Here is a 23732-nt window from a genome sequence, read left to right as displayed (position 1 = left end):
GCCAAGCAGATTCACTCATTAGAGCCCTGTAGCTGCACAGCTGATTTATAATTATGAAACCTCTCCCATTAGACCCACTCAGCACAGAGGCACAGAGGAAGAAACAGGGATTTCTTTAGAATAACAAAAGGTGGGAATCTGCAACAAAGGTTGTTATAATCCTTGCAATGTACATACAGTAGATCACCCAAAGGGGAATGAATTTTTCTAAACAAAAGTGGTGTTTGGCTTTAAACAGGAGATTTAAGGTAAAGGAAACAGTACACCACTCTGAACAGTGTCTGGGAGGCCCTGGGTGCTGCTGCACAAAAAGTTGATCATCAACAGATCAAGAAACTGGCAGACTCCATGAATGGAAGGCTTTAGACTGTTATTAAGGCCTTTTGCACACTGCAGCTTGAAAAAAGCTCAATACGGCTTTTTGTTTTACTAAGCTAAAATTCAGCCTATTAAATGTACAGTAATGTGCCTATGCACACAGGCGCCGTAAAAAAGGGCTGTGCATTCATCAGTAAAAAAATAAATGAATAAAAATTGAAAATCTGCTTTTATGGTCAGTAATTTACGCTTCATGCACGCAAGTGTGCACAAATATGCGCGGATAGGCACAAATGCGCATTTACATTATGTGCAGAACAAGAGTGCAAGAATAAGTTTTTGCGCATTTGTGCAAACACATATACGCCAAAATGTGCGTAAATACGTGCAAATACATACAAAATAAAAAGTCTGAAAAAGTACATGCTCGAACAGGAGTATCATGTGCAAGATGCCTAAAAAGAAGGGTGGCTATATTGGTTACTGTTTTTAAATGTCAGAAATGTTTAATTGTAAATTTTGATTTACAATTATTATTATTATTATTATTATTATTATACAATAATTTTGTTTATTATTCTCATTTTAACAGATACAAATAAACAAGCAAGATGGGAAATTTTTCATTTTTAATTTAGTTGCATAATAATTCTGCACACTAATAGTTTCCAAATAATTGTGCATACATAGATAATCTCATAAGAAAGCCAAAACCTCACTTTTACTTTCTTAAATATTCAGGTTTATTAACATTTTGTATTGACCGAGAGCACTGTAATTGTTCAATAATGAAAATAATCCTCAAAAATACATTTTGCCTAATAATTGTGTACACAGTATATATATATATATATATATATATATATATATATATATATTGTTTAAACAATTATTAGGCAAAATGTATTTTTGAGGATTATTTTCATTATTGAACAATTACAGTGCTCTTTGTTGATACTCAAGGAGCAACACACTGCAAATCCAGTAGATCTATGGAGCAATAATACAGCTTTGCTGAGTAACTCCAAACAGCATCGTCTGATCCAAGAATTTTTTCATGTAATGATGTGCCTGAAACTAAGGTCTTTTCATTATGGTGTGCCCATAAGGCATATAGTAGGGGCCTACTGGTACAGGTGGCCTCTAGGGAGAAGATGCGGAGGACACAAGCATTATCTACATTAACTAAGCTTAAGATATTGGAATTGCAAAATAAATCTAATCCTACCCCCAGCTGCACTTCTGAGTTATTTCAGTGCAGGCAAGGTATTACAGAACATCAAGTGTTCTTACGCAAAATGTGTGCAACATATTACACACAGGGGAACAAAGTGGGTAAGTTTCTCGCTTCCTGCAACCATAAGCAACAACAACAAAAGAAGCTACCGCATATGATTGACCCCAAGACAAATTCAGTAGTACACCACCCTATAGACATAGCCAATGCATTTTGCAATTATTACAGCAAAGTGTACAATCTACAATCAGATTATTTGATATCGCAACCTACTGGTACAGAGATAAATGACTTTCTCCGATCAGTAAATTTACCTACTATGGATGAATATATGTTGCAATCCCTGAACTCTGATATTTCTGAACAAGAAATTTCCCGAGTTATCCGCTCACTACCTCCTAATAAATCACTGCGTGCAGACAGTTTCTCTGCAGAATATTACAGGGCTTTTGAGAGTATATTAGTGCCATACCTGTGTAGACTTTTTAATAGAGCAATGTCCTCTGCCTCTTTTCCTGAGGAAATGCTTCAGGCAGTTCTAGTGGCTTTGCAACAAAATTGCCCCCAAAATTTTAGACCTCTTTGTTAAAAAAGTGACTTAAAAATTTTCGCAAAAATCTTAGCCAATAGACTAGCAGCGATCACTCCCCACTTGGTCAAAGCAGATCAGGTTGGTTTCATACCAGATAGTACCCGAAGGATGTTCAACCTACTTTGAATTGACGGAACTGGAAAGGAGCCCACAGTGTTTCTGACATTAGATGCTGAAAAAGCATTTAATCGGGTCCACTGGGAGAATTTGAGCGCCACACCTAACACATTTGGACTCTCTGGCCCTATACACTCAGCTATATACACCTTACCATCAGTATGTGTCTACACATCCAATGCTATGTCTAATACATTTTATATTAGTAATGGGACCCACCAGGGATGCCCGTTATCACCTTTAATCTTTTCATTGGTGATGGAACCCCTGGCGGAGGCCATTAGGAGTGATAACTTAGTAAAGTGTATTCAGGTAGCCTATGGGGGAACACAAAATCGGCCTGTTTGCGGACTATGTGGTATTGACCCTAACCTCTCCGGTCTCCTCCTTAAGTAGAGTACAGAAAATTTTAGATTCTTTTGGGCAAGTGTCATATTATAAACTCAACCCTACAAAATCCTCTATATTGCCCATGTTCCTGCCCTCTCCCATTTTAAAACACCTGAAAGCTCAATACTCATTTCAATAGGAAATAAAATCCCTCCAATACTTGGGGTCAACCTAACTTTCCCCTCTATGGCAACGTTTGAAAACAACGACACCACCTTAATAGCTACAATTAAAAAAGATCTAACTCATATTTCCTCCCATGAGCTTACTTGGCTAGGAAAAACAGCTACTTAAAAAATGGTCCTATTATCAAAAATAATTTACTACTCTGTACCATTCCAATAACCCTCTCTGAATCCTTCTTTAGTACCATCAATAAAATGTTCAGGAAGTTCTTGTGGAATGGCAAAATGGCTAAGATTTCATTCTCTACTCAAGCAAAAACACCTAGGTGGCGCAGGATTCCCTAACGTAGGCAAGTTTGACCATCGGTACATTTAGAAAAATCAATTGTATCGCAAAGGGATCTTTCATCCCTCCTCATGGCCTCCTTAAGGCTATTTTACCTGGCGTTCCCCCTCTATTGACGCTACACTTATGGCATGGAGTGCTCTCCATGATCAACAACTACAGACTGCACCCTATACTTGCACAGATCTTACATTGGGAGCTTATGAATACCTCATCCCTTTTATGAAGTTGCCAAAAGGCCCCCTTGGGAAAGACTCCACATATAAACAACTGACCTCACATAACTCTCCCCCTGCATCCTATGTAGACTTTCAACTACACCACTACCATCTTAAAAATCCAGATCCCCAAATTGCTCTATACACGGACATATGCGAATAGCTTAAAACTTCCTGTAATAAACCTAAAGGCCTTTCCATTCACTGGTCATCGGGGGCGCCCTGTCCCTCCTTGTTTGTCCTGTTCTGAGTGGAACCTGCTCTGTTAAACCGCTATATGGTCTTGGCTACCGTGCTGCAGCTCAGTTTCAGGGTCTTGGCAATCTTCTTACAGCCTAGGCCATCTTTATGTAGAGCAAAAATTCTTTTTTTCAGATCCTCAGAGAGTTCTTTGCCATGAGGTGCCATGTTGAACTTCCAATGACCAGTATGAGAGAGTGAGAGCGATAACACCAAATTTAACACACCTGCTCCCCATTCATACCTGAGACCTTGTAAGACTAACAGGTCACATGACACTGGGGAGGGAAAATGGCTAATTGGGCCCAATTTGGACTTTTACACTTAGGGGTGTACTCACTTTTTTTGCCAGCGGTTTAGACATTGATGGCTGTGTGTTGAGTTATTTTGAGGGAACAGAAAATTTGCACTGTTATGCAAGCTGTGCACTCACTACTTTACATTGTCGCAACGTGTCATTTCTTCAGTGTTGTCACAATAAAAGATATACGGTAATAACATATTTACGAAAATTTGAGGGGTGTACTCACTTTTGTGGGATACTGTGTGTATATATATATATAAACACACACACACACACACACATACAGTATCTCACAAAAGTGTACTCACTTTTGTGGGATACTGTGTGTATATATATATAAAAACACACACACATACAGTATCTCACAAAAGTGAGTACACCCCTCACATTTTTGTAAATAATTTCTTATACCTTTTCATGTGACAAGACAACACTGAAGAAATGGCACTTTGCTACAATGTAAAGTATTGAGTGTACAGCTTGTAGAACAGTGTAAATTTGCTGTCCCTTCAAAATAACTCAACACACAGCCATTAATGTCTACAATGCTGGCGACAAAAGTGAGCACACCCCTAAGTGAAAATGTCAAAATTGGGCCCAATTAGCCATTTTCCCTCCCTGGTGTCATGTGACTCATTAGTGTTACAAGGTCTCAGGTGTGAATGGGGAGCAGATGTGTTAAATTTGGTGTTATCGCTCTCACTCTCTCATACTGGTCACTGGAAGTTCAACGTGGCACCTTGTGGCAAAAAACTCTCTGAGGATCTGAAAAAAGAATTGTTGCTCTACATAAGGATAGCTAGGCTATAAGAAGATTGCCAAGACCCTGAAACTGAACTGCAGCATGGGTGTCAAGACCATACAGCGGTTTAACAGAACAGGTTCCACTCAGAACAGGCCTCAGCATATGCAGCGGTTGTCTTTGGGAAAAAGACGTATGAGTGCTGCCCCCATTGCTGCAGAGGTTGAAGCGGTGGGGGGTCAGCCTGTCGGTGCTCAGACCATAAGCCGCACACTGCATCAAATTGGTCTGCATGGCTGTCGTCCCAGAAGGAAGCCTCTTCTAAAGATGCTGCAAAAGAAAGCCTATAAACAGTTTGCTGAAGACAAGCAGACTAAGGACATGGATTACTGGAACCATGTCCTGTGGTCTGATGAGACCAAAGATAAACTTATTTGGTTCAAATGATGTCAAGCGTGTGTGGCAGCAACCACATGCAAAACATGTGTCTTTCCTACGGTCACGCTTGGTGGTGGGAGAGTCATGGTCTGGGGCTGCATGAGTGCTGCCGGCATTGGGGAGCTACGGTTCATTGAGGGAACCTTGAATGCCACCATGTACTGTAACATACTGAAGCAGAGCATGATCCCCTCCCTTCGGAGACTGGGCCGAAGGGCAGTATTCCAACATGATAACGACCCCAAACACACCTCCAAGATGACCACTGCCTTGCTAAAGAAGCTGAGGGTAAAGGTGATTAACTGGCCAAGCATGTCTCCAGACCTAAAACCTATTGAGCATCTGTGGGGCTTCCTCAAACATAAGGCGGAGGAGCACAAGGTCTTTAACATCCACCATCTCTGTGATGTCGTCATGGAGCAGTGGAAGAGGGCTCCAGTTGGCAACCTGTGAAGCTCTGGTGAACTCTATGCCAAAGTGGGTTAAGGCAGTGCTGGAAAATAATGGTGGCCACACTTTGGGCCCAATTTGGACATTTTCACGTAGGGGTGTACTCACTTTTGTTGCCAGCGGTTTAGACAATAATGGCTGTGTGTTTAGTTATTTTGAGGGAACAGCAGATTTACACTGTTATACAAGCTGTACACTCACTACTTTACATTGTAGCAAAGTGTAATTTCTACAGTGTTGTGACATGAAAAGATATAATAAAATATTTACAAAAATGTGAGGGGTGTACTCACTTTTGTTAGATACTGTATACACACACACACACACACACACACATATATATATATATATATAGTATATGTGTCTTTGTAAATCCAGGAAGTAAACAGTCAGCAGCTTCAGCTGCCTACAGTTAACCACTTGCCGACTGCCGCACGACTATTTACGTCGGCAGTCAGCCCCTCACAGGCAGAGCGACGTAGTACTATGTCGCTAGCCTGTGAGGGTCTAGGCGCCGGTCACTCGCCGATCGTCGGTGCAGAGGGAGAAAGGCAGGCGGCTGATGTAAACAAGCCGCCTGTCATTCTCCCCTGTGTAGGAATAGTGATCATACGGTTCTACTATGTAGGACCGTTGATCACTGTTCCTAAACCTCAAGCCACAGCCAATCGCAGTTAGAATTACGCCCCTAGGGATATACACAGCCCCTCCCTCTCAAAAAAAGTTAACCCCTTCACTGCCAGTGTAATATTACAGTAACAGTGCATATGTATAGCACTGATTACTGTAGAAATGTCACTGGTAACCCCAAAAGTGTCAAAAATGTCAGTCAAGGGTCTGAGCTGTCCACTGCAATGTCGCAGTACCGCAAAAAAATCGCAGATCGCCGCCATTACGCATTAAAAAAAAAACAACAAAAATCATTCCCTTTGTTAGTAAACGCGATAACTTTTGCGCAAACCAATCAAAATACACTTTTTGCGATATTTTTTACCAAACATATGTAGCATAAAACAAATTGGCCGAAAATGTTAAAAAATTTTGATTTTTACATTTTTTTGGGGGGGGATTTCATAAAAAAATGTGAAAAATATTGTTATTTTTGCAAAATTTAAACTCTTTTTTTGTTTATAGCGCATGATCAAAAAATCGCACAGGTGATCAAATACCACCAAAAGAAAGCTCTGTTTGTGGGAAAAAAAGGACGCCAAATTAGTTTAGGAACAGCGTCGCACGACCGCGCAATTATCCGTTAAAGTCACGCAGTGCCGAATCACAAAATAGGCCCTGGTCAGGAAGGGGGTAAAATCTTCCGGGGCTTAAGTGGTTAAAATGGCTGCAGTCAGACTTAGTGGAAGGAGATTTCCGCAGCATATTTGGCAAATACAGAACCACAGTACATATAAAATAATATGCAAAGTGGTTGAAGGAAAGCTTCAGAAAAGGTAAAGATGTTTTATTAAGTGTTCTTGCCTATGGCAAGTACACTTACTATTCTTTCACATATATATTATTCTTATTATAGTGAAAGCCTATGGAAAAATTTGGCACCCTAACTACTCCCACAGTTTTTACACTACATAGACAAGTAATTTACCGAAACAAGCGGATCATTCCTGATTGTGTCTTTTTGTCTTTTTTACTTTTTGGAAGGTTTTGCCGAATGGTTTGCAAAATATTGTTGTTTTTGTGGCGAAATTGGCCCCATAGGAATGAATGGCGGAATGTTCAAAACTAGAGTTGGGCCTGAAAATGGTTAGAGGGTGAGCAAAGAAATCTTGCCACAATTTCTAAACTGCTGCCACTCCCTCATTTTTAACGCCACCTACACAAATGTTACATCAAAACGTTCTCCTATCCCTGCTGCCACTTAACATGTCCACATCTAAGCCATAGCTTAGAATAGCGTAGCTAATAGTTTTTACACTATGACCGTTTGTTTCCAACGCACTCCGTCCATTGACATACATTGAAACTGCACTCAAACCATCTCAAATTTCAAGGCCGTTTTCTAACCTGTAACTGTGTTTTCAGTTTTAATGTTTCATAGACATACTATACAACAAAATGTCGGCCGGGGTCCTGTAATTCCTACGGTATAAGTTTCTAAGCTGTGAGATTTAGAGCTTTTACACTAGAGCCGTATGAAGATAGGCACCTCCAACTTTGGTAAGTTGCCCCATAAGGATGAATGGCGGAATGTTTCGGAATGTTCAAAACTAGACCGTTTGGTTCCAACTGCCAACATTTCTTAACTGCCACCAATCCCACACACTCACCACACACAAACACCACACCACCCACACCACACAAACTGATGGCACTCCCACAGACATAGTTACTCCGCCCACTCCAGCTGGAGACTACCGGTGGCGGCAAGAACACTTCACACAATTTACCCGGAAATTGTACGTTCTCTAGTTACAACTGTGATGCAGACTGCAGTTCCTCTTAAGTGGTTAAGAAGTAACGGCATCGCATATGCGTTCCGTGTTTAGCCATTATTTGGAATTGTGGCGATTCTGCCCACTATTCAAATTGCCTAGGTGTGAATGAAGCCTTAGTAAATCAACCCAGTGTGTCCCTCTTTGTTATTGGGGACAGATTGATTTTCGACTAATTTCAAGTTGTTTAGAGTAGCTTGCAATCTGTCTGAGGCCTGCTGCAAACAAACACATAGAAAGGCAAGAAATATTTAGAGATTTTTTTTAGGTATGCAGTGAGAATGGGAACATATAACAAAGATATAATGGTGATTTCTGATATTTGAAAAAGTGGAAACATACATTGGGGGTCTGGTGCCCAACCTGCAGCCCTTGCAGACACTAATCTATTTTTTCCCTATTGCCCTGTTATAGCAGTGATTTCTAGCAGTGTCATGTAATATTTCTCCATTCTAGAACTGTCTCCTAAAGCATGTTCCCAGTCTCCAGCAACTCCTAAAGCATGTTCACAGTCTCTGACCATCTCCTGCAGCACGCCAGCAGTTTCTGTCTATCTCCTTTATCACGCCAGCAGTCTCTGTCTATCTCCTGTATCACATTGGCAGTCTCTGTCCATCTCCTGTATCACACTGGCAGTCTCTGTCCATCTCCTTTATCACGCCGGCAGTCTCTGTCCATGTCCTGTATCACGCTGGCAGTCTCTGTCCATCTCCTGTATCACGCCGGCAGTCTCTGTCCATCTCCTGTATCACACCGGCAGTCTCTGTCCATCTCCTGTATCACACCGGCAGTCTCTGTCCATCTCCTGTATCCAGGGCCAAGACATGGGGTAGGCAGGAGGGGAGGCTGCCCTGGGCGCAATCGTTTATTACAGGGATGTGGGCCCCCCTTACCCTAACCCGAAGGGAGGGGCGCAGTTTGGCATCTTTGCCCTGGGCGCTGAGTGATCTTGTCCCAGTAATGCCTGTATCCTGTCTGCAGTCTCTGACCATCTCTTCTGACCACCTCATGTACCCTATCCGCAGTCTCGGACGATCTCCTGTGTTAAATCCACAGTCTCTGAACATCTCTTGTATCTTCTCCCCAGTCTATAACTATTTATTTTATTATATCTACAGTCTTAGACTATCTCTTGTGTAGCAAGGAAGCTGCTGAGTGTGGGTTCCCCTGGGTTACCATTAGCAACAGTAGGACATTTAACCACTTATGCCCCGGAAGATTTTACCCCCTTCCTGACCAGGGCCTATTTTGCGATTCGGCACTGCGTGACTTTAACGGACAATTGCGCAGTCGTGCAACGCTGTACCTAAACAAATTTGACGTCCTTTTTTTCCTATAAACAGAGCTTTCTTTTGGTGGTATTTGATCACCTGTGAGATTTTTTGATCATGCGCTATAAACAAAAAAAAAAGAGCGTCAATTTTGCAAAAATAACAATATTTTTCACATTTTTTCTATGAAATTCCCCAAAAAAAATGTAAAAATCTAAATTTTTTAACATTTTAGGCCAATTTGTTTTATGCTACCTATGTTTGGTAAAAAAAAAAAAAATCGCAAAAAGCTTATTTTGATTTGTTTGCGCAAAAGTTATTGCGTTTACTAACTAAGGGAAAGATTTTTGTTGTTTTTTTTTTTTAACGAGTAATGGCGGCGATCTGCGATTTTTTTTGCGGGACTGCGACATTGTTTCGGACAGATCGGACCCTTGACTGACATTTTTGACACTTTTGGGGTTACCGGTGACATTACTGCAGTAATCAGTGCTATACATATGCACTGTTACTGTAAAAATGACACTGGCAGTGAAGGAGTTAACTTTATTGGAGAGGGAGGGGTTAAGTGTGTCCCTAGGGGCGTGTTTCTAACTGTGATTGGCTGTGGCTACTAGTGTAAGAACAGAGATCAACGGTCCTACATAGCAGAACCATTTAATCTCCATTCTTACACAGGGAAGAATGACAGGCGGTTTTGTTTACATTAGCCGCCTGCCTTTCTTCCGGTGTAACGGAAGATCGCGAGTGCCCGGCGGACATCGGGTCCGCCGGGCACACGCGGGGGGGGGCGGGGTTCGTGACCGCGCGGGAGCAGGAGTGCGCCTCCGGCGCCGCGCGCTCGCTCCCTAGACCCTCACAGGCTAGCGACGTAGCCCTACGTCGCTTTGCCTGTGAGGGGCTGACTGCCGACGTAAATCGTCGTGCGGCGGTCGGCAAGCGGTTAAGCATGTTTCCAAGTGTAGTTACCTCAGGCAAAAACCAGTCCAGTTTCTTTGGTTTTTAGGGATTATTGAGAACTTGGATAGGAGAAGGGATACTCCAACAACTGAACTATGCACAAAATAGGCAGGGACTATACAGAACTGCTGATTGACGCTGGTTAACGCTCACTGATGCTGATTAACGCTGACTGACGCTGGTCGCGGCTAGGCCGCTTACTTTAGCTTCACTTTTGACTGTGAAAAGTCCTTTAAGCTCCCTAAGGTACACCTTCCTGGAGGTAGCTGGCTTGTAGTGTAGACTGTACTGCTGAGACACTTCAGGGCCCATCCGTGCATCCTCTTTATTCCCTATTCTTCAGGGCTTCACAACTTGGCACCCCCTTTACTGTAACATTCTGGGTTAGCTTGCTCTTTGATCCCCTTGACCTTTCTGGAGTGGCCCCCTCTCTTAGACAGACCCCTGGGCACATCTTGAGTACTCACAACACTGGATTTCCAGAAGAATCCTGCCCCACAGCTCCACTTGGTCAGCACACACTGGATCCTCTTAAGCACAACTTATCCCCTGGTTCCTAGGCCAACTGCCTGGACCAAAGGAGAGAGCGGCGCCAGCTTAGTATAGTACAAGTTTATTTAACACTGTTAAAATTGGTGACTCACTGTCCGAGGTTGGGTGAGACCGGTACACAAAGACTGTTAGGGTCATCCATCTTCCTCTTCCAGGATAGTGGTCATAGGAGAAGGTGGTGAGGTTCCAGAGGTATAGCCGAGCCGCTGTGGGGCTGCTAGTTGTCACTGGCCACGGCGGAGCATGCACAACAGGGCTCCGGCTGCCGACTTCTGATCCCTGATGACATCACTTCCTGGCAGGAGAAAAAAATATTATATTTTTTTCTCCTGCCAGGAAGTGATGTCATCAGGGATCAGAAGTCGGCAGCCGGAGCCCTGTTGTGCATGCTCCGCCGCGGCCAGTGACAACTAGCAGCCCCACAGTGGCTCGGCTATACCTCTGGAACCTCACCACCTTCTCCTATGACCACTATCCTGGAAGAGGAAGATGGATGACCCTAACAGTCTTTGTGTACCGGTCTCACCCAACCTCGGACAGTGAGTCACCAATTTTAACAGTGTTAAATAAACTTGTACTATACTAAGCTGGCGCCGCTCTCTCCTTTCTTGCATCTCTCAGGGCTTCTCCACGCTTCAGCTGGCTGCCGCGGACTATAGCTTCCCTACAGTACCAAACTTTGTTCCCCCCCACGCAGCCCCATAACCCCCCCCCTCCCATCCACCCACATTCCTTGTACCACCTTGGGATATTAGAAGAGCGCCATGACACCCCCCACTTTCAACTGCCTGGACCACCTTCCTCAGCAACAGGAGGCGGGGGGGGAGGGGCGCTGAGGCAGGGGAGGGGGGCGCTGAGGCAGTGGGGGGGGAGCTGAGGCGAGCTTACCAATGATATTTGTATTATGCAGCATGAGGGGGTTAATGTATTGCCACTGCTGGTCACTGATGCATTAGTGACCGACCGGTGGCAGTTAATTAACCCCTTTGTGCTGCATTAGTGCAACCAGTATCAGTGCAACCAGTGTTAATTAACACTGATACTGGTTGCACTAATGCAGCACAAAGGGGTTAATTAACTGCCACCGGTCGGTCACTAATGCATCAGTGACCAGCAGTGGAAATACATTAACCCCCTCATGCTGCATAATACTAATACCATTGGTAAATAAATTAACCACTTGCCAACCCATCACAGTACATATACTGTGACAGGGTGGCAGCGACAGGTGTACGTCGCTGCCTGTTTTTGGTGTATGCCCCTCTTCTATCTATTTTAAAATCATTTGGGGGAAAAAAGTCATTTTCGGTTTTGGTTTTCGGCCAAGGGCATCCTGCATTTTCGGTTTCGGCCCAGAATTTTCATTTCGGTGCATCCCTAACCCTGTCACATGCTCCCTTCATATTTATGTGCAATCCAAGAATGCATTGCAGGAATGCCCTCCCACTGGAACTGACATAAAACAGAGTGTGCCACTGGCTAGGTATCCTCCACTGTCCAATGAGCTCCCTCACTGGCTGCAGTGGGGACACTCCCTCAGACCCAGTGAATCACACTTTTCATGACTTTTCACTTTTCAAACATATTACAGGCTAAACTAACAGATTCAACCCTCCTGATAAGCAGAACAGGGTCACAGATATGTTTTGCCTAGCACCGACCTATGAGGGTGCTACATCTATATCATGTCTCTAGTCTTTGACTATATACTGTTTGTCTGCTGTCTATTCACGGTCACTAAATGTACACAAAATTGTATATGCAGTCCTTTGGTAATGTTGGGGGCTGCACTTGAAGCCCCATATCAAGAAAGTTGACCACCACTGATTTAAGGCCTCAGTATGGCACACAGACACCAAAAGATTGAGTGCTTATCAAAAGCCAGTGGCATCAAATATCTATCTGTTGTTATACTGCACTGCCTGATCACTTAGTGTATTCTCCCTGTCTGGTTCTTTGATACGCTTTCAGAGACAATTTTAGAATGACAACACACTCAGTGCCTTCCAGACATCTCATATTGCCTGTGGCATACTGTCATCTGTATTTACTTTGACAGTCACTTCCTACGTGTCCTCGATTTTGATGCAGCATTAATTCATGGTATGCAAAAGCATGAAGTACGTTTATATAAACCTTCCAACCTAAGAGAAGAGAGCACAGCATATATCACACGGGTCCTTGACTCCTAATGATATAATCAGAGTGGAGAGTAAAGCGCTCTGGTTGAACTGGGTTGTAATATCCCTTTTCTGCCCTTGCATGAACAGCAACCCTATCCTATGGCTATTTCCTTTTCTTAATTCAATGAAATGATGACCTAACATTTTTCTTTTAGCCTTACATTTTTGTGTAAATATTCTTAATATATTAGAATTTGCAAGTGCTCAGGCTCATTTAAAAACTCCTTACACATGTGCTTATAAAAATACAATTACAAAATCCATTAAAGGAAAGCGCATTCAAAAACTTCAGACCAGTAGTGATCAGGTTGTACTTTACCCAAGAAAAGCTACTGCACTTTAACCACTTAAGCCCCGGAAGATTTTACCCCCTTCCTGACCAGGGCCTATTTTGCGATTCGGCACTGCGTGAATTTAACGGACAATTGCGCAGTCGTGCGACGCTGTACCCAAACTAATTTGACGTCCTTTTTTCCCACAAACAGAGCTTTCTTTTGGTGGTAATTGATCACCTATGCGATTTTTTGATCATGCGCTATAAACAAAAAAAAGCGACAATTTTGCAAAAATAACAATATTTTTCACATTTTTTTATATGAAATTCCCCCAAAAAAAATGTAAAAATCAAAATTTTTTAACATTTTAGGCCAATTTGTTTTCTGCTACATATGTTTGGTAAAAAGAAAAGTTGCAAAAAGCGTATTTTGATTGGTTTGCGCAAAAGTTATTGCGTTTACTAACTTAGGGAAAGATTTTTGTCATTTTTATTGTTTTTTTTTTTAACGAGTAATGGCGGCGATCTGCGATTTTTTTTGCGGGACTGCGACATTGCGGCGGACAGATCGGACCCTTGACTGACATTTTTGACACTTTTGGGGGTACCAGTGACATTACTACAGTAATCAGTGCTATACATATGCACTGTTACTGTAAAAATGACACTGGCAGGGAAGGGGTTAACTTTATTGGAGAAGGAGGGGTTAAGTGTGTCCCTAGGGGCGTGATTCTTACTGTGATTGGATGTGGCTGTTTGTGTAACAGCACAGATCTACATAGCAGGACCGTATGATCGGTGCTGTTACACAGGGGAGAATGACAGGCGGCTTTGTTTACATTAGCTGTCTGCCTTTCTCCCAGTGTAACCGATGATCGCGAGTGACCAGCGGACATCGGGTCCGCTGGTCACTCGCACGGGGGGGTCCGTGAGCGACCGGGAGCGCGCCTCCCTAGAGCCTCACAGGCTAGCGACATAGTACTACTTCGCTTTGCCTGTGAGGGGCTGACTGCCGAGGTAAATAGTCGTTAGGCAGTCGGCAAGTGGCTAGTATAGAGAGTGAAGACGTCACGCACCAAGCTGGTCTGAAGTCACAATGAAGGACGGCAAGATTATGAAGCACTAAATACCAGAAGATCAATAATTTAAAAATGTTTTTTTTCTCATTGAACATAAAATCACATTTGATTTAATTTTGTTTATTCACATTGATGAACAAAAACATACAACTAAATGTCAAAGTGAAAGCACATTTTTGCAAAGTGATTTCATTTTGGAGTAGGGGAGGGTTTTAATAACCCCTCTAATTTATTTGCCATCTGTGTCCCATTAGGGAGCTTTCCCTTTATGCCTTGTCTCATTTTCAAAACCGGAAGAGAAATTCCTTCTAAAGTGCGGGATTCTCTGGTTGTCACCAGGGTTATCAGAATGTGAGTCCACATTGGAAGATATTCCCAATATTCCTGTTGTAGAGACAACCCAAAGTTTGGGAATTTCTTTTGCTTTCACCAAGACAATTTTACAATAACAACACACCCAGACATCTAATAGCGGGAGCAATAAGCTAATGTCACATGTGGCACGCAGCATGCAAGCAATATAGCAGGAGGTGAGCATGAACTGGGGGAGGATTAGAGAAGGATCAGGAAACCAGAGGATCAGCAGGGCTGGGGGTTACTACTGGCTGTGGGATCAGCAGAGCTTGGGGTAAACCTTGGGAGGGGGGGCAGTTGAGCTGGAGGTACTACTGAGAGAGGGATCAGCAGAGCTGGAAGTACTACTGAGTGTAGAATCTGCTTCAGGGGTGAACTAATGAGCTTGGGATCTGCTGCGCAGGGGTATTACTGATATCTTGGTTTGAGGATTGACCACATCCACCCTCCTATGTAGTTTTACCAGCAGGGCAGCAGAGCAGCACAGTGGGGCAGCTGATTGAGTTGGTGAGTTACACCAGATGACTGGGGCAATAAATAAATAGGAGCTTATTAACTTTATTATGCAAGTGGCCAGTAATAAAGGCAGAACAAGGGGAGGACATGCTGATAAGAGTGTCTCATATTCCCGCTCTGCATTTTTACTGACTGCTTACCCCTAAACTGTGCATCACTTACTACTGACTCCTGTACTCCGCATTACATGTTGCTGACCGCCTGTGCTATTTACATTACTACTGACATTTGCATCCCTTAATACTAATCTATGCACCCTGCGTCACTTACTACTGAGCTTTGAAATCCACATCACTTTAATAAAGACCTCTTAACTCTGTGGCACTAACTAGTGACCTCTGAAATCTGTGTCACTTTGCTACTAAACTCTGAACTCTGGGTCACTTACTACTGAACTCTGCATCATTTACGACTTGACCTCTGAACTCTGCATCATTTACTACTGACCTCTGAACTCCAAATAGGGCCATGACCCCCTTGTGTTCTTTTTGTGACCCCCCGACTAAGACGGGAATTTACAAGCCGTTGGGGGAAGCCCCAGCGATTAGGTCGCACGGTGCCACATGCACCATTTATAATTTGAGCAGGTGACTAAATAGTAGGGCTGTGCATCTTCACTTACCTCACAATTCGATCCGATTACGATTATTAGGGCAACAATTTGATACAATTCGATTCCGCAATGCATCACGAATACTGCCCATGCCCAGCCCACTGCCCATGCCCAGCCCACTGCCCAACAGTTTTCAAAACTTTATCAAAAAAAAAAAAACAATCAAGCATTAAAGAATCATTTTTATTTTTATTTGCTTTTAAAGGACACTTTTGTCACACTACAGGAGAGGGTCAGAGACTGCAGATACACTACAGGAGAGGGTCAGAGACCGCAAACACACTACAGGAGAGGGTCAGAGACCGCAGACACACTACAGGAGAGGGTCAGAGACCGCAGACACACTACAGGAGTGGGTCAGAGACCGCAGACACACTACAGGAGTGGGTCAGAGACCACAGACACACTACAGGAGAAGGTCAGAGACCGCAGACACACTACAGGAGAGGGTCAGAGACTGCAGACACACTACAGGAGAGGGTCAGAGACTGCAGACACACTACAGGAGAGGGTCAGAGACCACAGACACACTACAGGAGAGGGTCAGAGACTGCAGACACACTACAGGAGAGGGTCAGAGACTGCAGATACACTACAGGAGAGGGTCAGAGACTGCAGACACACTACAGGAGAGGGTCAGAGACCACAGACACACTACAGGAGAGGGTCAGAGACTGCAGACACACTACAGGAGAGGGTCAGAGACTGCAGATACACTACAGGAGACGGTCAGAGACTGCAGACATGGTACAAGAGACGGCCAGCAGGTAAGTATGATAGCTTTTTTATTTTATAGAAAAAAATAATAATACCCTTTAGTATCACTTTAACACATCATTGCTGAGTCTTTTGGTAGCAACTTAGATAGAATGCAGGTCAACATCAATGAAAGAAAAAAAAAAGGAAAAAAGGAAGGCATTCCATCTACAAGTATAATACTTGTAGATAAGTGGATGTTTCCAGGTGGGAAAGTTTATAGGGAAATCTCAGGAAGAACTAGACAGAAAAAAGCCCCAATGTGATAGGCACAGCAGTACATGGACTGGAGGTACAGCAGAGGTGGGGGATGGGCCACTTCTATGCACTCACTCACTCCTCACTTACATTTAGCATGACAGGCTGGTCTCTCATCTTCCGAGCACTACTAGCACCCCTCCTCCTCCCCTCGCAGCTCATTTCCTGAAGCAGACTGTTTCATCCGAGGGATGTGATGATAGCTGCAGCCATGTCTGTGTCGGCTTTGAGCAGCACTACACCCGCCCATGGGGGGAGGTGAGAGCTACAAATCCCGAGGAAGGGGGGGAGCGTGGTGGGGGCGGCCCGTTGGTGTGCTGAAGCGCCTGCCTCCTGAGGCTACACACCATCCAATGAGAGGGGAACAGCGCCGGATGCAGCCAGGCCACCGCTGCATATTAATCCAGCAATGACACTTCTGTGGAGGGAGGGAGGGGGAGGAGCTAGGAATCGATTATTCTGGGTTCCCGCATCGTAACTGAATCAGAAAAGGCTGCATCGCGATGCATCAATGCGCCAATTATTTTCAAGACCCCTACTAAATAGTGGCACGCTTGAATTAAAATTGTCCACGTTCAAATGGTACCCCTTTCCGAATAAGGGTGACACAAAGTCCCAAACTATCTTGCCGCTGCTCCCTATGTAGTCTGGGAATTTGGGGGGCTCCACAGTGCTATCTTTACCCTCGTAAACACGGAAACTAACTGTATAGCCTGTGGCCCTGTCACACAGCTTATACAGCTTGAACCCATATCTGGCATGCTTGCTGGGGAGATACTACTTGATAGCAAGGCGGCCAGTGAACTTAATCAGGGACTCATCAATGCAGACAACTTGTTGGGGGGTAAACAAGGCTGCAAACCGCTGATTGAAGTGGTTTACGAGGGGCCGAATTTTGCGGAGCCGGTCATATTCAGGGTCTCCCCAAGGACGACAGAGTTCATTGTCGTTGAAGTGCATGAACCTCAGAATTTGCTCGTATCTCACACTGGACAGGGAAGCAGAGCACACGCGCATATGGTGAATTGGGTTAGTGGACCAATATAACCGCAAATCACTCCTTTTGGTAATGCCCATGTTAAGGTTAAGGCCCAGAAAGGTTTTAAACTTGGAAACCATTATAGTTTTCCAGCCGAATTGTCTGGCAAGGGAAGAATCTGGGTTGGCGGCGATGAATTGACCAGCATATAAATTGCTTTGGTCCAAAATAGATCTGAAAAGATCTTCCGTGAAAAACAGCTCAAAAAATTCAGGAGAGTAAAATTGGATGTTTCCACATGGATTCCAGGTTGGGCAGTGAATGGGGGGTAAGTACGGGTGCTGTAGAATCAGTGGGCTGCCAATTAGGATATACCAGCGCATCAGGGAGGGCGCTATGGGCTCTACGGGCCTGTCTTCAAATTTGCGGTGGCTGCGGGTCACTACTTGTGCTAGCCACCGCACCAGCTTGAACTGCACTTATGGTACTCGCCACGTCACCAAGTGATACTGCAGTGCTGTTATGTCTAGGTCCTGGGTGTACTAGGCCGCTGGTGCTTGTCAGTTCACCAGAAGTGTGAGCGGCACCAGTACCGACACTCTGCTCCATACGAGCACCCTGCAATTCCTGCACCTCAGCAACTCCAGAATGGGGTCGGGTATGCCTGATCCTAGCAGGGACCCATCCGTCGTCTGAGCTTTCTGTCAGGGAGCCACTGTTCTCTACAGGCTCGTATACTGACCCTTATTCTGCCAGTGAGACTTCCCCATCGCTCTTATCTGAAATGGTCAGTATACTGTAAGCCTCTTCACTACTGTACTACCGTTTGGACATTTTAGCAACTAAATTTACAGGTACAGTAGTGTGACTCACAGATAAAAAAGCACCTGGTTGTCAAGGACTATTTCAACCGCTACCAAAAAACTGCTAATGCTAGCAGGGATCAGGCCTGACTCTGCTAACACAGCGGTTTTGTGTGTTACGTTTTTTGGAAGTGACAGTAATCTATTGATTACTGCACTTGCCTGGGTAGGGTGGGCTGGTCGGAGGGGCTAAACGCAGGTGCTGGCAGGAATCAGTGTTGATTGTGCAAACACCGCATTTTGGGAACACTAAACTATGGGAACGCTAGTATCGTTCTGATCAGATCAGATATTGATCTGTTCAAACACTATACTATACTACACTACACTACACTATACTAGTAATGGAGGTATGTGTGTATGTAGGCACTTGCCTGGGTGGGGTGGGCTGGGCGGAGGGGCTAAACACAGGTGCTGGCAGGTGTCGTGACCGATGCTGCTAACGCTGCATTTTGGGAACCCTAGACTATTGGGGACGCTAGTATAGTTCTGATCAGATCAAAGATATTGATCCTACAGATAATATATACTAGTAATGGAGGTGTATGTGTGTGTATGTGATAATCAAGGGGTTAACTAATATTTCTAATGATGTGCCGGGGATCTGCGCTGTCCTGGACTGATGCTAACGCTAACTAATGTCACCTGTGACACTAATAATAGTGGTCAGAAAAAAAACTGTACACTATAAAAGTGACACTGTGACAGGGCAATGAAGGGGTTAACTGGGGGTGATCAGGGGGTTAAATCTTTATTGGGGGGTGGCGGGTATCCTAAGCCTAAAAGTAACGTTCGCAAGAGCTAAACCAAGTCACACTATTACAGAAATATAGACAAATGCTATATACTGTCTATAGTGTGCAATGTGACAGGGGGTGTAGGGGTTAACTGGGGGTGATCAGGGGGTTAAATCTTTATTCGGGGAGGGGGTGGCGGGGAACCTAAACCTACTTGGGACAGAAACTAACTTGCTAGCGCTAACTGAAGTCACAATCACACTAATACAGAAATACAGAAAACCACTATATTACCTGTATATAGTGTGCAATGTGACGGAGGGAAGGGGTTAACTGGGGGTGATCATGGGGGGATCGGGGGGTTAAATCTTTATTGAGGGGGTTGCGGGTATCCTAAGCCTAAAAGTAACGGTTGCAAGAGCTAAACCAAGTCACAAGTCACACTAATACAGAAATATAGGAAACTGCTATATACTGTATACAATGTGCGATGTGACAGGGGGTGTAGGGGTTAACTGGGGGGTGATCGGGGGTTAAATGCGCCTAGCTAGGTGTGTGGAAGTGTGCTTGTGCAGTACTCACAGTTTTGATCCTCTCTCTTCTCTTGATGAACCCAAAAAGGATTTTGGGAGGAGAGAGAGGGTAATTTCTGTGCCTATGTTTACATTAGTCAGTCTCTGATTGGTCAGGACCGATCAACAGGTCCAGGCCAAAAATCATTGGCCTGGACCTGATGACTGATCGGTTCTGAACCCAATCAGACCATTGGCGGGGCCGGGGTGCGCGCCCCAGTGCGGCGGGAGTGAGCGACGTAGTACTACGTCGCTTTTCCCAGGAGCGGCTGCCTGTCGCATTAAATCTGCGGTGGGCGGTCGCCAAGTGGTTAAGACCAGTAGGCCCAGCATCCCATGGAAAGGGTCAACAACTTCCTCAGCAGGACTACAATGTAGCAGGCTAGCAGCATACACTTAAATAGGGATTAATAACCTTCAGGGCAGCATTCAAATGTAGTAGCACAGCATTCCATACAGCTAAAGGTAAATCTCAGAATGTTCCCACTGTTATGTGAATGTGCAGATAGCACACACACGGGGAGAGAGAGCCTGTTCATTTGTAGGTCTCCTTTCTTTTTTTTCAGAGCCAATCTTTGTTATAAAATAGATAACACAAGAGATAAAATCCATCCTGCCCACTGTGATTATATTCAGAGTGGCAGGATTGGCTTTTGTAAGAGATCATCAACCTTACACCTATTTTACACTCTAATGTTGAGACTGGGGTATACACTGCAAGCATGAAATAAGAGGAGGATAAGAAGCGATATTATGAAAGAGTTTATAAAAGAACAGAAGAAAAAAACTGAACTCCAACTGTTCTAGCAGCCATGAACTTGATCCATGGTTGAAGTTCAGATCTAGAACAAAGCACACAGAGAGAGACACACCTGGTGGTTCTTGGTGACCTGTCCTCCTGGAGTTAAGGTTAAGGTCCAGACTCCAGCACAGCACAGCAGCACTTCAGAGAAAATTGAGATGATCCTTCCACGTGGTACTGGCAAGCAGGCATGCAGGCTCAGCTGAGCTAAAAGCACTCAGACTCAGACTGAGGCTCAGACAGCTCCTTCCCCAAGCGACAGCCAAAGCCAGGCAATGGCAGTTTGAAGAGAGGAGGAGCCAAGCATATGTGTCAGTGGGCGGGATAGGTGCTGCTCGCTCCCTCCCACTCTGCTCTCAGTGTTCCTGTCCTCCTGGAAGCTTCTGTAACTGGCTAGACAAGTTAAGGCATGTCTCTCAGTCTGGACTAGAGAGGAGGTGTGGAGGTGGAGCAGACAGACGAGAGCACTGTCAGCCAGAGCCTCCCTCATCCCAAGCCAAACCTACAGCCCGGGCGGCGCTACAGGTGGTCAGGTGGAATAACAGCAGGCAGCAGCATTAAAATAATAATGCATTAATGCCTAGTGCGGCGCAAAAAAAAAAATATATATATATATATATTATATTAATATTAAATGTATATATTAAATGTATATTGTACACTGATGCTCTGGGGGGGGGTTCAACCCCCCTGACCCCCCCCCCCTTATCTACGTCCCTGACAAGGAGGCAAAAAAAAAAACACACAAGGAAACAATTGAATGAAAAAAAGAGGACAGGGCCAATAAATAGTGGATGATGTATGGATTATTTTGGAGACTAGAGTATTGTTTAGTGTCCCTTTAAATATAACTGTTTCATCTTTGACTACAAGGTACATTTAATGCCAGATGTCAATATTTTTATATGGCAACCTGTGACACAGAATCTGCTTCATGTATACCCCTTTTCTACCAACATGAAATTTCAATATGACAAGACTGCCACCCATGAGGAATTAAAGTGATTGTAAAGTCTCATGTTTTTTTTAAATTTTATTTTTAAATACCAAACATGTTATACTTATACTCCTCTGTGAAGTTGGTTTTGCACAGGGCAGCCTGGATCCTTCTCTTCTCAAGTCACTCTTCGCTGCTCCTTTTCCCTCCCTCCTGCCGAGTGCCCTCACAGCAAGCAGCTTGCTATGGGGGCACCCGAGCCAGGATAACTGACTTTGGATGGCAGCAACAGGAGCCAATGCCACCAGTACTGTGTCTCAGTCAATCAGGAGGGAGAATCCTGGGCGGCCGAGGGACTTGTGGACATCGCTGGATAGAGATAGGGCTCAGGTAAGTATTAGGGGGGTGCTGGGGCAGCTACTGCACACAGAAGGTTTTTTTATCTTAATGCATAGAATGCATTAAGATAAAAAAACCTTCTGCCTTTACAACTCTTTTAAGTGTATAGCACCTCTACACCGGCCCTTGCTTCCACAGCAGAACCTTACAGCACAATTATTTTGGATAAAGGTTTAAAATTTGACTGTTTCTGTAAATAAATTTTAGAGTGAATTTACTTCTGATAATGGGATTTAAAGCTTGTAGCTAAAACGTAAAAGCTTGGAGTTAAATACGACAGATGGTGATAAATAATTGCATGGGAGATGTGAAAATGCGACCTCCATACTTCCAAGACTGACCCCACCACCCCTACCACCACTCTGCCTTTCCTCACTTACCCGAGTGTTGTTCCTCTCTGCCTTTAGCTCAGCAATCTCTTCCTCTCGCTCAAGAAGCTGCTCGCGACACAAATTCAACTCTTTCGTGAGAGCCGCAAATTCCTGCAAAGAAAAAAACACATGGCCTAAATATAACAGCCCAACAAAGCATAAAATAACAAAGAAAAGTGATGAATTATTATAACAGGGCATACATAGATGTCGCTTTCAGGGACACCCATCTCATTCCTTTAACGAAAGACAATGTTTCTCACTCCACTCTCTTTGCAGGCACTAATTGCTATGCTGTTTGTCTCCTAGCTGAAGTTGAAATGCTCACGTTCAGTAAAAAAAAAAAAAAAATTAAAAAAGGCATAAGAAGAAGCCAGTGAAGGAAAAAAAGCTTCTTTTCTGCCAATTGCAGAAAGGTGAGAAAGGGATGCGAAATTGGCAGCAAGAGTACAGAGTACACTGATTGCTTTGTGCAACTTAGGTCAATGCAAGCCCCACAGAGGACTGAGTTTAAGCTTTGCACAGACCCCCGTGTATACATTGCCTGCTTTGTATAGCCAGGGACTTTGCAATACACTCTATTTACTTTATGACTTTCTATGTCTTTTTTCATTTTTTGTTTTCTTCACTGACATTTATTGCAATCATGAAAATACTTTTTAGTATAGGTGTTAAAGAAGAACTCCAGGACAACAGAGTATCATATCTAGTAGACCCATGATTAAAACTTCTCCTTCCCATAAACTAAGGCCCCGTTCACACTGGGGCGATCTGACTTCCCAGGGCGACCTCACAGGTCGCGGCGCGCTGCTCGTACCGCGACCTCGGAGCGGCCGGCACGGACTTCATAACATTGAAGTCAATGCAGGTCGCTCCAGGTCGCCCCAAAGAAGCTCCGGACCCTTTTTCTAAGTCGGAGCGACTTGTGTCGCTCCTTTTAGAAGGGGTCCACAGCTTCTCTATGCCAGGCGACCTACGGCAAGTGTGAACGGGGGCTCAAAGGCCAAGTTTTGTTTCTTTTAAATCACAATATTTTTGTTAGAATTGTATTTTCTTCCTGACTAAACAAAACTGGATATTTGTACTTAAGGCCCCATGCACACGGGACGTTTTTAACGCCGCTGTAAGCAGCGTCAGGCGTTTTCTTTTTGCAGCCTAAAAACGCCCCTCCATGTTATTCTATGGTCTCATGCACACTCAGACGTTTTTGAGCTGTAAGTGGCTTAGACGTTTTTAGGCTGCAACAAGAACCCACCACCTGCGCGTTCTGAGGACCAGCGTTACAGCGTTAAAAA

General features: G+C 44.2%; 1 protein-coding gene across 4 annotated transcripts in view; it reads right to left on the bottom strand.

Moving 5' to 3' along the window:
- PPFIA3 (PTPRF interacting protein alpha 3) overlaps positions 1-23732 on the bottom strand; it is a 417083-nt gene that overhangs the window by 302815 nt on the left and 90536 nt on the right. For all 4 annotated transcript variants that reach the window (XM_082273791.1, XM_082273792.1, XM_082273794.1 and 1 more), the window contains exon 2: positions 22447-22548. In XM_082273791.1, coding sequence (XP_082129917.1) covers positions 22447-22548 — 102 coding nt within the window. The remainder of the gene's footprint in view (positions 1-22446; positions 22549-23732) is intronic.

This window comes from Pelophylax lessonae (assembly GCF_965119305.1).
Source record: "Pelophylax lessonae genome assembly, chromosome: 12".
In the NCBI taxonomy this organism is placed as follows: domain Eukaryota; kingdom Metazoa; phylum Chordata; class Amphibia; order Anura; family Ranidae; genus Pelophylax; species Pelophylax lessonae.
Note: the sequence above shows the minus strand (reverse complement) of the source record. Positions and strands in the feature narration are given on the sequence as shown.